The sequence below is a fragment of the Telmatherina bonti genome (assembly GCF_933228915.1).
Source record: "Telmatherina bonti genome assembly, chromosome: 4".
Lineage (NCBI taxonomy): Eukaryota > Metazoa > Chordata > Actinopteri > Atheriniformes > Telmatherinidae > Telmatherina > Telmatherina bonti.
In genome coordinates, this window is record NC_136622.1 from 28,036,431 (window position 1) to 28,051,727 (window position 15,297).

Genomic DNA, 15,297 nt, shown 5'->3' on the forward strand with positions numbered 1-15,297 from the left:
TGTTTGCTTGTTTTGTTTTTTGTGCGATTATACAAAGTGGTATTTTGTAGTTCTGCCTAGTCGTGTAAAACAGACTATGGCTTGGCTAAATTGGTGCGCTGGCTTAAGGCCTTCTCTGTTTTTCTTCTTTTGTTTGTCAGGAGACATTTGAGAAACTTTTCAATGATGTTCCTGAGGAAAGCATGCAAAACGTAAACAGGATTGACTGTCAGCATTAAGGGATAGTCAATGTTTGTAAATCACTTCTCTAACCCTGTGCATTGTCTTCTTCTTCTTCTACTTTTTTTTTTTTTATCATGTTTTTGTACTTCTTTGTACCCTGTGCTTTGCCAACCAAATACTAAATGGCATAGTTTTTGCTTTTGTCTGCCTACTGATTTTGGTCCTCCATCACAACACACATAGTATAAAACATCCTAAAAATAATTCTAAAAATGCTTCGATCACATAAAAGTTTTCTCTCTCTTTTTTTTTTTTTCACTGAAAAAAACAGAAGGAAAAATAACAGTCTCTCTCTCACACAAAATCTTTTACAACAAATACTGGATTACTCCAGAGCTCTTAACATGAACTTCTTATTGGCATTGTGCTTACTCAAAGCTCCCCGTTTGCCTTGCGGCCTGAAGTTTACCTCACAGAGAGCAACGATTGGAAAGGAGACAACTGTGTGAGGTTTAGTAAACATCCACAAAAAGAAAAAAAAAAAAAAAGATTGACGCAGTCCTTTGCACTCTTCAATGATGTCAATTTTGTTCACTACTTCATCTACTATATTCACACGGTATTTACTTGATTCATGAAGATATTCAACAAATCTCTAATCTATATCTCTAAGTTTTTTTTTCTTTTCTCACAGTATTACACAGTATGTTTACATTTTTTTTATTTCAGAATTATGCTTGTATTTGTGAACACTAACAGTCTTTGATATTGTTTTCAGAATGCAAACCAACGATAAGACATCATTGGCTTGGTTTTACAAATGCAGAAAAATTAAACATAGTTGGAAATCTGTTTTTGATCACATATTGCCCCTGGAGGTAGGTGAATCAATTAAAATCTTGGAAGTCCTTTGTAATGTTCTCTTCTGTTTGTTGTTGCTCCATGAGGGTTTATTTGTTGTCTACACATTGGCCTCAGCATTGGTCAGGTTAGAGGTCGGGCTTGTTGGGTTCGGGGGGTTAACAGGCTCTGTTGGGCTAATCGGGTTGGGCGGTGGACTGGTTGGGCTTATAGTTGCGATGGTGGGGTTAACCGGACTGGCCACAGTGGTGGTTGTGGTGGTGATAGTGGCAACAGGACTTGTAGCTGGATTTACCGGGCTAGACGCGGAGGCTGGATTAGCTGGTGGAGGAGCAGCGTTAGCAGGCGTCACAGGGCTGGTTGAGTTGGCAGGAGCCACATTGGTGGGGCTGGCAGGGTTAGCAGGAGCTGGGTTAGCGGGGCTGGCAGGATTGGCTGCATTAGCAGGGCTGGACAGGTTAGCAGTGTTGGTTTCTGCTTGCTGCTCGGGTCCATTTTCCTGTTGCCGCCTGACCACTGCAGGAGGCTGAAACATTATCCGAAGTCGCTGGGAGAGAAACGCAATTCAACTTAATTACATAAGAGCAAGAAGGACCGAATGCAGCACTGTCAAAAATCTGCCAGCATAAGACAGAAAAGTATGTTATGTTCACTTAGAAATTCAATTAGATGATTTTCTTCTTACCTCCTTATAAGTGCCCTTAAGCCCAAGATACATATAGACCATGTATCCGGGTATGAGAACCATGGAGGACAGTGCCATGAGCCAACCTACTCCCTGACCCCAGCCTGGGAACACATAGTCTCCCATTGTTAGAGGAACCATTTGTACGGCGCTGAACAAGAACACACCCTGTGGGAGACAAGAGAAGCTTTATGTATCCTGACACCTCTGACTACAGGCAGCACTGTTTCAGTCTTACACTGCTGCAGGCTGCTAATATTGACTTTATTTATTGTTTCATTTTTCATGTCATGACTTTGGATGTACTTTTCTATTAGCTCAGCGTACTCACAGCGACAATGAGAGGGGTGAACACGAGCCAGCACATCTTCCACCATATACAAGGTTTGTAGCCAATCATTTCCTGGATGTTGTCATAGAACTTGTTTACACCTGACAGATGAATAGATTTATGATCAAAATATTCATATTCCTATTTATTTCAATTTGCTGCTGGTCTGCCATGCATGGTGATCAGGATGATGACGTGGTACACATGAGTCAACCTGGAGGTTGATTGATTGAATTGATTGATTGAAAAAGTTTGTTTGAATATAATGAAATCTAAAAACTAAAACCAAAAAAAAAAAAAAAGAAATAAAAAATGACAAAACGTTCAAAAGGAGTGGGTAGATGCATAAGCTTATATGAAATCCCACCCCAGTGATGAGCACTACAATACAATATTAAACATTGTTTGAAGTTGGGGAAACAATTTCACACTTTTATATCTTAACTTTTGTTATTTGTGGAAGTGTTGAAAAATACAGCTTTAATGATGATTTGGTCGTGACACACATACCGTAGAACCAGGATATGGAGATGCATTCAAAGAAGACTAAAAACAGCAGACACATTCCACTGGCTGAGTAGTAGTCAAACAGCTTGAACACATAGATTCCACCCTGGTAACAAGGGAGCAAACAAACAAACCAATAAAACAAAGACAAACAAACAAAAAAAAGAAAGAAACAACAGTATTGCATTAAAGAAAAAAAACAACAACATTATGTGCAGATATTCTTGAGAACTAATTTGCACAGTCTTACATTCTACACACATGTATGGTCTGTGTGTTTTTAATCACATTTCAATTTCCTTTACTTGATATTGTGCAATAATATTGAGTCAGGTGAACAGAGCTGCCCTGTTGTACCTGTGTGATGTTTGAAAGTCCAATCACATAGGACACTAGACAGACAGCAGCGATGAAGAGCTCTCTTCTACCTCGAAGAACTCTGGGGAACTCATCCACGAGGGCAGTGATGAAGCCTTCGACGGTGCAGAACTGAAGGACAGGATCACACAAACAACTTCATGCATTAGTATGAATAGGTGAACCTTTGCACCCAGCTGCTTTTATATGTTTTTAATATGAATATGTGAAAAGTATGTTTATTAATTTTGTGGAGATCTGGGAAGGGGCGACAAAGGGGCGAAATTAAAAGGACTGTTATAATCCTGTGAATGAACAACCTCCCACCTCTTGGAAACCATTTTGATAATATGGAAAACCCACCGTTTTAATGACATTTAGAATTAGGGTTGTAATTTCTGTCTTTTGCTTGTAAGGGTGTGTGTTCACAGCCAGCTTGGCCTTATCCAAATACCACATAAAATAAAGAAACAGACATTGGACCTGCAGGCACATGGAAGTGATAAAGTTGCATTAAAAATACTTGACAGCTAATGTCAAAGCCCAGCTATATCTGTCCACAAGAAGCAAATTGCATGCTTATCATGCAGGAAGCAGAGGTGAGCTACACGATATCCACCTGCTTTAAAAAATTTAGGTCAGCGCATGAGCAGATCATCTCTGAGCCCCTTACCTGGCTGTCTATGCCCAGCATGAGCAGCATGGAGAAGAACAGAACGGCCCAGAGAGGAGACACAGGCAACTGGGTTACAGCCTCTGGGTAGGCCAGGAAAGCTAATCCAGGCCCTAGAAGATGAATAGGAAATGTTTTATACTTCATCAGGGTTATTCTGACACCTCAGATGTAGTTATTCATGTAGCATCAGCTAGAAAAACTGTGTTTAGCGGTCAGCACAGATGACAGTGATGCAGAAAAACGGAGGTAGAAACATCACAGAGGAAAGCAATCGGCATTTACCTGAAGCTGCCACATCGGCAATGTCTTTCTTTGTCACATGTGCCATGAAGCCAACAATGGAAAAGATTACAAAGCCAGCAAACATGCTGGTACATGAGTTGATGCAGCACACAATTATAGAGTCTCTGGGGAGAGGAAATACAAAATAGGGCTGTTGTTGAATGTTTAAATCGATATTTTTTTTAAAAAGTTTTCTTTGATTTTCTGATATTTCTGTGTGGAGGCTGAAGAAATTAAAATCCTTTTGAAATAAGCTCACAAAAAGCCCAAATTGAATGCATCTATTTTTATATTACTGATCGTTTATGTGGCCGAAAACCATAGAGCTGCATATTCAGATATTACAATGACAGCATTTTTTTTTTGTCTCCAGCACAGAAAGAAAAAAAACAAAAACAAACAACAACTAAAAACCAAAAAACACAGCCTTCATCTTATATTGTTATTATATTCATGCTTAGAATTTAAATTAATTAGACATTTTTAAAGGCTGTTGTTACGCACCCTTGACTCTTGGGGCATATTATTTGATAAAACAGCATCAATTAGATTGCTCCCATCTTCGACTAGGACAATCTGCCTCATATATATCAGCTTTTCCCACTGCTGAATCACAAATCACATCCAGTACATGAATCATCACCAGTCTTACCTGTAAACATTGTTATTGAAAGGATTATAGCTGCCTAGAGCTATAAGTGACCCCAATCCCAGTCCATAAGAGAAAAAGATCTGGGTAGCTGCATCCAGCCATACCTGACAGAAAAAAAACCACAAGAATGTCAGTGCATTAGGCAGAGTGGTACTTACTCAGGCATGAAGTTATGGATCATATCATATCATAATATTACCTCAGATTCTTTGAGCTTTTCAAAATCAGGTGTGATATAGAAAAGAATTCCATCTTTAGCTCCAGGTAGAGTCACCCCACGGATGAAGAGAATAAACAGCATGAAGTAGGGGTACGTCGCTGAGAAGTAAACGACCTATAAAATGGGAGGCAGTTATCAGCAGGGTAACCTCATTGCGACTTACAAGTGCAGAAAATCCATGAAAGGAACATAAATCTTTATGAAGCTTTTGAAGTTTTTTTTTTTTTTTTTTTTAATGTTTTCTTTTAATGAAAATGAAGGGCTGGTGAAGAAAAAAAATTACTCAGCAAAGAGATCACTGCAGCTTCGTTTTGTAACAGCTCTCTCTGTGTCATTGCATTTGTGACATTGTGCAAGCACTTTCTGGGCAAAAAGCGGAGGGGGTGGGGATTGTGTGTACTTTGAACCAAAACAAATATTGTTTGCCATGGTCTTGTGATGAACTAGACTTCGAAAATGCAGCATCACATGGGAGAGAAACAGTTCCAAGTGAAGGAAGAGGACAAATTCGGATTGTGGAGTATGGCTGATTGTTGCTCCTCCTATCATGAATTCACACTCAGCGCAGAAAATGTGTCAGGAGGATTGGAATTAAACGAGCCACCATGAGGCAGAAAAGGATTAGGGAACATACATTTTTTTGCTCTCTCTTATTTAAAAATCAATCTGGACAATACTGACTGCAGTCTGAAAGATTGATGAGATGATATTAGACTGTTTAATATTGCATAGCTGTCACACGCTCCTTATTAGGAGCCAGTATCCAGAGGAGGTTTTGGGTTGCCAAATTTGGCAAACATCTTACCTTCCCTGTCCAGCCAACCCCTTTCCAGATACAGAAGTACACAAGGACCCAGGCAATGGCCAGAGTTATTGCCAGTGGCACTCGGATCTGGCCTGGTTTTTCCAAGCCATCAGTCATTTGATGCACGTTGCGCCTATAAGTCAGAGCGAGCAACAATAAGACTATTATACAGATGGCCAAACAACCATGCAGCAGAGGAGGCTGTCTTTTATGTAGCATAGGGAAGCATGCATGTTTAAAGCGCCGATGTCGTGAAAAGCAAAAGAGAGCGGTCAATTTCTTACTCCCAAAACTCCATCACAGCACTGGTTAGATTGCTGGTGTCTAGGATGGTGTAGTTTGTGTAGCATTTCTCTGTGTTCCATGGGTTGTTACATGAACTCCATGGAAGATCCTGGAAAAAACAGAGATTTTAAAATGTGAAGGTTTTTATTTCTTTTGGAGTTTCTCACAGATATCAGAGACTAAATTAATTACTAATTACTAATTCAATCTTTTTCATGAGAAAACTGTAATACTTACAGCGGTGAATGAGTTGTACAGGTAGTAAATGGCCCAAGCAATGATTACAATGTAGTAAATGTTAAGCCAAAAGGACAGGACAGCTGCTGCAAGGCCCACACCTATCATAGAGAGATTAATTAGGATGTGTGTGTGGCCTCTGTTAATCTTAATGCCAATATTTATATTTGCATAAGTGCACCAAAAAGCCTATCATACAGAATTTTGTCATTTTAAACAAAAAGAAAAGTATAAGGGCACGTTCATTGAGACACATTTTATGAGTATACCTTTAAACATAGGAGCCAGTTTCCACACACCAAGCCCTCCAATTGAGGTGTATTGACCAAGGGAGCATTCCAGTAGGAACAATGGGACCCCAGCAAATATGAGGGTCAAAAAATAGGGAATCAAGAAGGCTCCTGGATGGACAAAAGTAGATAAAGTTACGCATTTTAAAGGAATAACCCTCGACTAGAAAACTGCTCTGACGCATCACTGAAAACACATAACGTTAATTAATTAGGGCTGCAAATGATGTTAATGCAGGAGAGAGAGAGAGATATTGATTCTGTTCCTGTTATCAACACGGTGGATTAAGCTCGACAGTGTGCGTCGTAGTGCTGACTGGCTCGTGCAGTGTGCATAAATTAGCGATGAAAATAATGTTTACCTCCGCCGTTTTTTCCACAGAGATAGGGAAATCTCCACACGTTTCCAAGTCCAATTGCATATCCCACGCAAGACAGGAGGAAATCAAATTTCCCCCCCCATGTTTCTCTGTCAGGCAACTCCTTTTTCTTCTTGTCGGGTTTGACATCCAGTGACTTGGGCTTGTCGTTATTAGTGGACACTTCGTTCAGTTCTGTGACTTGTCCATCCGTTTTGGTGCCGTTCGTCGCCATATCTCTGGGTTTGGCAGAGGTCCTGGCAGTAGGACGGGAGGCTTCAGCACCTGTCCACGTAGACAGCAGCTTCGCGGTTTTAAGAACTAACCTTCGCACCAAATGTCTTGAGAAGAAGCCTGTGTACACACGGCTCGTCAGTCGCCGTTAACCTGGAATCGTGAAGAGTAATTGGTTGTTCAGGGGACGCAAAAAAATGTTACCTCTTCTACATAAAAAAAGACACATTCATACAACATTCATGTAAAACCGCAAAGGTATAATAAAACTATGACAATGGCATACAAGCATACACAGTTTAACTCTGTGTAAAGCAGACTGATGCTTCTCCTGATTATTTAACACCATGACATATTTTCCATTCACCTCAGACTCAACAAACGAAAAAAAAAAAAAAAAAAAAAAAAAAAAAAATCGATGGTAGAGACATGCTGACTTGCCTCCACAAGTAAAACACAGACGACAGATTGCACATAAATTGACAGCAGGCTCTGTAGCCTAAACAAAATCTGCAGTCAAATATGCCTAAAAAATACACCAAAGACTGACAGCATAAACAGAAACAGAGGCGCAAACTTAATGAGAAACACAGGATCCAAAAGGTGCTCTTTGAGCGCAAGACGCACCGTAATAGCGGATAGCCTTTGAGGATTAAGCACAGCGAAGTCCACAAATTACCACCAACAGATTCTCCAAATACTTATCCACATGCAGAATTGGAAGCAGAAGGGCCACAAAGATTACTCAAACAAACTAAATATCAAAACGCACAGTAGAAACAAAGGGATGTCCAATGCGTAAAAGCTTTACGCATCAGGCTGCACACATAGTTATCCCATTCCAGTCAATTCATTGAGAACTGTGCGCAAAATCAGCGCACCAGAATGTGCCTCCACATTTGCGGAGCGCAATGCACAAGGAAACAGTAATCAATTCTGCATGTAATTGAATGCAGCATGTTGATTTGGAGATCATTGTGCAATTATTACCTTGACCCCAGAAGCAGATTAAAAGCCTAATTCACAATTTAACCACTCAAACGATTGCAGCACAAAAAGAAAAAAAAAAAAAGCCATGCAATAAAATCGACTCTTTTAAATGGGGGTGGAAAAAGAAAACGTAGGCTGCACACACAGACAGACGCGAGAATTCAGCATCTAGTTTACTCACAATGAATCTGTGATCTGTGCCGCCGAGGGTACGCTGGCTGCCACAAATCTCGAAACGAGGTATCCGTAGATTCCTCCCTTGGGTGAAGTTGTAAACTCCCAATATTTCTTGAAACATAAATAGATTTTACTTCCATTAAAAGACTTAAAGGGACCATGCAGCCTTAGTGGTGTCCAGGCAGGAGCTGTCCAGCGGGGAGCAGTGCTGAAGACCAGGAGGAAGAAGAGGAGGAGGAAGAGGAGGAGGAGGTTGAATCAACACGGGCAGCAGGCGCTTCGCCTTGTGCGACTGTCTAACATCAACAACCAGAGACTCAACTCCCATCTACACAGCCTCAATGTCATCTCAAAGTCGCCCCCCCCCCCCCCCCCCCCCCCTCCTCATCCTCATCTAGGGGCTGTACTGACATCACACTTGCAGCCTGTTTGTTCAAATATCAGTTTGTTTGACTCTTTTTTTTAAAAATTTTGAATTAATAATAATTATTTCCTAAAGAGCTCACATCAAATTGTGTGATACAAAAACGATCTGACTGAAATAAACACTCACGTTCAGTTCTCAGTACGAAGATAGTATTTAATCAGTAGCGTCTTTTCCCCCAAACTTGTGTTTTAGTTCACGTTATATATATATATATATATATATATATATATATATATATATATATATATATATATATATATATATATATATATATATATATATATGAACACCCCCTTCCCCACCACCACCACCCAGCTGCCCTCCACCGGGGGGCTAGCAGAGAAAAAAAAAATCCAACAATACACCCCCCCTCCAACACCCACCCCCCGACTATTAAAATGTATGGTCGATGTGCAAAATAGAAACATATGGGGGGTAATATAGCAGCAGTGCACTGCCAGGTGGAAACGCATGTGTTTGGCAGGTGATGCCAGTCGGCTCCCCGCAAATCTGGCAAAGTGTGATAAAAGGATCCCGTCAATAAAGGGAGGGCACATTGGCTGGTTGTCTAACTCTGCCTGTAATCGTCCAAAGCCCGACGTCTACCACAAATAAGGGACGATATGAGAAGGATACACTCTAAGAAGCTGGCATTTTAGGGATGAAAAAAGGAGAAAAGGACATGGCACAATGAAAGAGTAAGTAAAAAATAATGATAAAAAGGCGAGAAGATGGGGGAGAATATGAAAGGAATATAGTTTTCTTCCTCAACAGAAAACATCGGGAAAGTTGGAGACAAGGCAGCAGCGTGTTTTTTAAGGAGGAGCAAGCTCTAAAGTACCACGGTAAGTGATTCACCGCCTGCATAAAGAGGCCCACTTGTTTGATTTACTTATTATCGCTTAAAAAAATAATAAATATATTGCCAAAGTGGCATCCACTTGTCTCTCCCTGTACCGACTCGTGGTCTTGCAATTTACCTTCCTACACTGTTTTCCTTTGTCACGTGTCATAGTGTTCACAAGTAATGGGAGAAACAGAAATGAGAAAGGAAATAAAGGATTATGGTTTTTTTTTTTTTTTTTTAACTGCTTGAGCTTGAGGACATATTTGCTGAGTGTAGCGTAAACTGTGGAAAAGATCAGGAGCGTTTACACTCCAGTGTGAACGCTTAATGCACTATCACTGACTGAGAGGGCACCAGATGGCAAACCAATGAGGGGTGAACTAACCTACTAAACGATACCACATGAAAAGCAGCATTTAAAATCCCATCTGGTTTTGCCATCCCTGCAGACATGGCGAGTGAAACATGACACATATTTATACACCTGCTGATGGAGCACGCAGGCATGTCCAATAGGCTGGTGACATGCACTCTCAGCCAGCTGACCCCTTAACCCCGGAGCTTTGCTTTGATACAGCTCACTGCCCTTTTCACCAGCAGCCCCCAGTCTCTTAATTTCAGTCGGAAGCGTGCATGTGGCTCCTTGTGAATGTCGCATGTGCTCTATTAGGCTGGAATTATTTGTCCTTTCTTGTAATGGCTTTTAGAGTATGTGGCTGAGATTGAGGCTAGTGTCGCTGCTCTTTACAGGCCCAGTGGCTGTAAAATGAGTGTGTTGCTGTGGCAGAAGGTTGCAGAAAATGCAGTTCACTTTTAGTCATTTCAGATGATGTGTCATTATCTAAATGGCACATCAGAAATTGAACAGACAAACCATTTTCTCTCCTCTATTGATCAAAAGAAATAAATATACTCAACAGTTCTCTTATGGATATAACCAATATTTTAAAAAAGGTTTTGAAATAAACACTAAAGCAATCTGAAATAAACGCGATCGTTTTACATTTTTAATGTCATTTGTACATTTTTTTCTCTCTCAAAATACTTGTTGAAATATTTCCCTTGAGAATATTTGCTGCAGAAATGTCTTTCTCGATGTGAACACTTAAAATGATTCACCTTGAAATGATTGTTTCAACGGCTTGCCTATCACCGTGCCGTTGTTGAAGTATGTCTAGTTTTTTTTTGTGGGTCCATGTTTTTTCAGCATCACTCTGCACTTTGAGGCTGCAAAATGCACTGATTAGCATGATGATTAGTCATTAGTATGCTAATCATAAGCAATTCACATATTTTATTCATATTGTCGCAGAGCTGTTTTTTCTCCCCTTTGCCTTGAATTGTGTACACATCCCATTTTAGTTTCATTGTAAACATGCGAGTCACTGGTGATTGCTGACATTCTGCAGTCAGATTTAGGGTTTGGGGCACAGATGTTTAAGCACAATGTGATGCTGTGGAAAATAAGGGACGTGGGGGGTCATTTTTGGCAGCTGATAAGAATGAGAAAAATGTCAGATTTCTGTCCCTCCTTTGGATTTGTTACTTCTACCCAGAGCAACAAGATATGTAAAAGAATTTTTGAAAAATGAGGTTAAATCTTCATTTTTAATAGGATGCTGCCTAAAAATCCCCAGCAAAACTCAGTTAAATAACATAATCCCCACAAAATATATAAAAACGCTTAACTCTGACAACATCTCTGCCTGTCTAGTGTGTATCTGAAATGTAAACATGTCTTATGAAGGGATCAAACAAAGAGTTATGCAGGCAGAATCCAACATGTGCAGCCTCTTTTCTTTTATGTCTATTCTTTATTTTCAGCTGCTGAACATATTTTTTTTCTACTTCTAAGCCTCGAGAGAGTGTATTGTTCAACACCTCTGTGGTTGATGATGGTGGGATCGGCATAAATGCTTTTCACTGGGGAAATAATGCATAACCGAATAACTGCTCTCAGTCTGTCGGTGTGGAGCAGAAATATAATTTGATCCTTCCTCTCAGGGCACACTGATGAAATTTGCCTCACACACCTGCACGTGATGGGATGCTGAAATGCTCAATGTGTACACAGCTTCTTCTTTAGATTTTTTTTTTTTTTATTATTAAACTCACTACATTGTGATCTCACCTCTGAAGACACTGAAATCACTGTGAGGCTGAGATGCTCTTATTTATCTCTGCTTCTTTAGTGTAGCATTTGTTTAGCGTGACCTAAATTGCTGTGAAGTGAGTGCATCAGCAGCTCTGTCTCGCCTGTTTCTTCTTTCCCTTCCTGTGTCTCTCTTTCTTCTCCTCTCTATATGTCTCCTGTTATCTTTCACTTTCTGTCTCAACACACACACACACAATTTAAAATCATTCAAATGAGCTGAGGTGACATTTTTTTTGGATAACAAACGGCCCATGCCAGATTATTTACAAGCATAGTGAGGTATTGTTGGATGTAAGAAGCAGTGAGCAGTCTGGCTGATTTTGACAATACTGTCAGAAGCATCCTCCAAATTTGGGGAGCTTTCTACGTCTCCCCCTTGACGTTTTTCTGGTTTTACCTTCTGAAAGGATCAACTATGCAAATATGTTAGATCCCATTGCTAGTAAAAGACTTCTCTCATTTCTTTTCTTGTGTTGTGATTCATACGTAGCATTTGCTGTTCATTCAAAATAAATATGCTTTCCACAAATCCCTGGAATTAGACTGTTGTGATTTTAGAGACATCCAGCCTGGCTGCAGGTTTAACATGTTCGGCATGAACCCGTCGGTGCATGTAGAGCAAGATGGAGACAGGTAGTTGTACTGTCAGGTCTGTGTGACAGCCAGCACACAGTGTGGATTTAGTAAACATATGACCTCCATGATAACCAGTATGGGGCCACTAAATCGTTTCAAATTTTGTACATGTGTTGCTAGGCAACAGCCTAATCGGTCTCGGTCTCCCCCGCCTTATATGGCACTCTACTGGGATTGCTGTGGTTCTATCACTGAAAATGGTTAATTAACTTCTACAAAAAGTCCATTAATGGTTCAGATTAGGCTTCTAAGGGGTTAAAAAGCACATTTAAGACTGCGGAGGAATATATGCTAATATTCAAATACATGTCAAAGATGACAGGGACCTTTGAAATAAATTATCCTAAAATCATCTGCTTGGTTGTACTCTAATAAAAAGAGCTCAAATGGCTTTTATTATGAAGGTTATGTGAAATACCTGCATATTGCTTCAAAAGCTGATAAACTATACAGGAGACACAGACAAAGAAAAAGGTAAAATAATGTTGATGCACAACTAAGGCCAATAATTATTGATTATGTCCTGAGAACTGTATCAAATGCCTTGAAATAAATAAATAAATAATAAAAGAAGAAGAATCTGTTGAAGACAAATTAACTGTCATATTATGTCTTATAATGAATCCACAATGACTATTTAACCATATTGTTTGTTGTCGCAGTTATATAGACTGCTGTGCATTTTTACAAGAATAAGAGAATTGATTTTTTAATCAACAATTATCTAAACTGCTTCGTCCAGGTATGGGTCATGGGGGCTGCAGTCTGTTCCACAATCACTGTGTGAGAGGCAGGATATTTCCTGGACGCAAAAACTACAAGACAGATTGTTTATGATTTATTTTCTAAAAATGGATCTTTGTCTCACTTTTTAGCTATTTGTTTATTCATTTTAATATCTGTTTATATTCTTTTTTGCTAATTTTTTGTTGTTCACTTTTGAATTCCAGTGTTTTTCCTAATCCACAAATTGATGTAAATTGGGGTTCTAGGGGTTCTGTTGGGGTTCACTTTGACACATAGTCAGGGAATCGATCTCCCAACTTTCCAGTTAGAAGACAACTGCTCTTCCTGCTGAGCTACAGCCGTGATTCTGCACTGCAGCCCTGGCTGTGACATGGACTCCTAACTGGGGTCCTTGGTGGGGCGGCTCATGGTGTGGATGGATCCCCAAGACATCGTTTCCTCACTTTAGCATCAAGCCAGATGTTTATCCTCAGATGTTTACCACCTATGTGATGTTTTGAAACTGATGCTGATGAAACTGATGATCTTTGGTTAAAGAGACAGAAACTACAAGCTGGGGTCATTGTGTAAACAAAGTGTGTGTGTGTGTGTGTGTGTGTGTGTGTGTGTGTGGCGGTGGGGAGGGGGGGGGGATAAATAAAGTGTGTGTGTGTGTGTGTGTGTATGATCAGGTGTGTGTGTGTGTGTGTGTGTGTGTGTGTGTGTGTGTGCGTGTGCGTTGCTGAACTCTGATGTTTTTAACTTGAGTGTTTGATGGTTTTATTTATATATTCACAATTTGTGTTTATTAACATTTTGAGTTGTTTTTGTATGAAAAGTGCTGTATAAATAAACTTTGTTTAATTGATTGATAACTTAGATTCCAATTACTTTAGGGAACGATCACTGTGATTCGGGGGATTTTTTTGAAGTAATCCTTCATTTTCAGTAAAGCCACAAAAATGGTCAGACTGTTCTGCTTAAAAAATACAGGAGAAGTTCCCATCAGGTTTTTACAAAATATCAAAGATAGATCTGGATTCCAGCTAAATTCAGGAGATTTACAATCCAGAACAGGAAGAAACAGGGGATCTTTAAAATTTTCATCACTCCTAATATTTCTGAGTTGAGAAGAAAATTTTTTTTTAAAATCCTATAACGTTTCATGCATGATTTCTCATCAGTTGTTTCCTTTGACAAGGCAGAGATCATGTATTTACAGGCGTCAGTTTGTCTGCCTGTTTTTTCTGTCTGTCTTTCTGTTGGCAATATAACCTAAAAAGTTATGGATTGATTTTGATGGAAATTTCAGGTAGTCTCAGAAGTGGACAAATGAATTTCATTCTATTTTGGGGAGAGCGGGATCACTGTCTGTATTGAGGAATCTTTGAAAGGATTCTTTTCCTAATGTGAGTTTTTGATAATTTCCATTACAGCTTCTAACTTACAAAAAATGCCAACAATCACTGGCAGAAAAAAGAGATTAAAATTGTGTTGCACAGGTCTATGCTATCTGAACACTCCTAGTTTTTTAACTTTGAAACAATGTGCTGCAGTAACTGAGGAAACTGAACACATCAAGGGAGCACACTCAGAGAAAACAAGAATTTCTTTAACTTGTGGTTTCTTATTTTCTAATACTCTATTCTTTAAGAGCTGCCTGCTGCCTTCTGTAATTACTTCCTAGTAATGCCACCTCATCTCATTACATCAATCCATATTATAGGATTAAGGGAATTTGATTACAAATAAATGAGTAAATCCACAATAATCAGATTTCTGATGGTTTTTTTTTTATTTTTTTTTATTAATGTGTTTACTGAGGATGATGAGCAGAATAGCTGAGTTTACTAGTTAAACTGAAATGATTGTCTCCGGACTTCTAATTTTGCAAATTAAAAAAAACAAATCCTCACAATATCATGGCTAGGTTTTAATTCTGCACTGAGAAAACACCCTGCACACTTGATGGTGGACTTTCAAGTGAAATAGCAGCAGCATTTGTTCGTATAACTCTGTATTTGGTGAATAGTTTTGCACCTTGCTCTGTGTACCTGCAGAGAGCTTAAAATGATCAATGATTGTGTAATTCAAAAAGGCTTGTAGTATCATTTCAGAAGAGTTCTGCTTGGTATTCTCTGGGTTTGTATCTCGCTGATAAGTTGTACCTAAAAAAACCAAAAACCTGGCAGGTAAAAGAAGACAGTGGTTTCAAGATACATACATCTCCCTGTAAGGGGAAGTATAGGGAGAGAAGTAAAGGAAAGTGAGAGGTCCATCATCAGCATATCCAAATAGTAAGGAGCCACGACATGGAACTCTTTAAATGGAGGCTTTGACAGAAGCCTGCAATCCTTTCTCACCACACTGCCCCTGCTAATCCCCTCTATTCAACC

General features: G+C 39.5%; 1 protein-coding gene across 1 annotated transcript; it reads right to left on the reverse strand.

The window, feature by feature from the left end:
* Window positions 1–1,123: 1,123 nt before the first annotated feature.
* LOC306754669 (sodium- and chloride-dependent GABA transporter 1-like) lies at window positions 1,124–6,944 on the reverse strand (the record flags this gene model as incomplete). The annotated part of the gene is made up of 14 exons (XM_079238714.1): window positions 1,124–1,570; window positions 1,709–1,876; window positions 2,040–2,140; window positions 2,550–2,652; window positions 2,904–3,035; window positions 3,577–3,689; window positions 3,862–3,986; window positions 4,514–4,617; window positions 4,713–4,847; window positions 5,539–5,671; window positions 5,823–5,932; window positions 6,061–6,161; window positions 6,330–6,461; window positions 6,713–6,944. 14 exons carry the CDS (start codon window positions 6,942–6,944, stop codon window positions 1,124–1,126), a joined length of 2,136 nt encoding a protein of 711 aa, XP_079094840.1.
* Window positions 6,945–15,297: the final 8,353 nt, after the last annotated feature.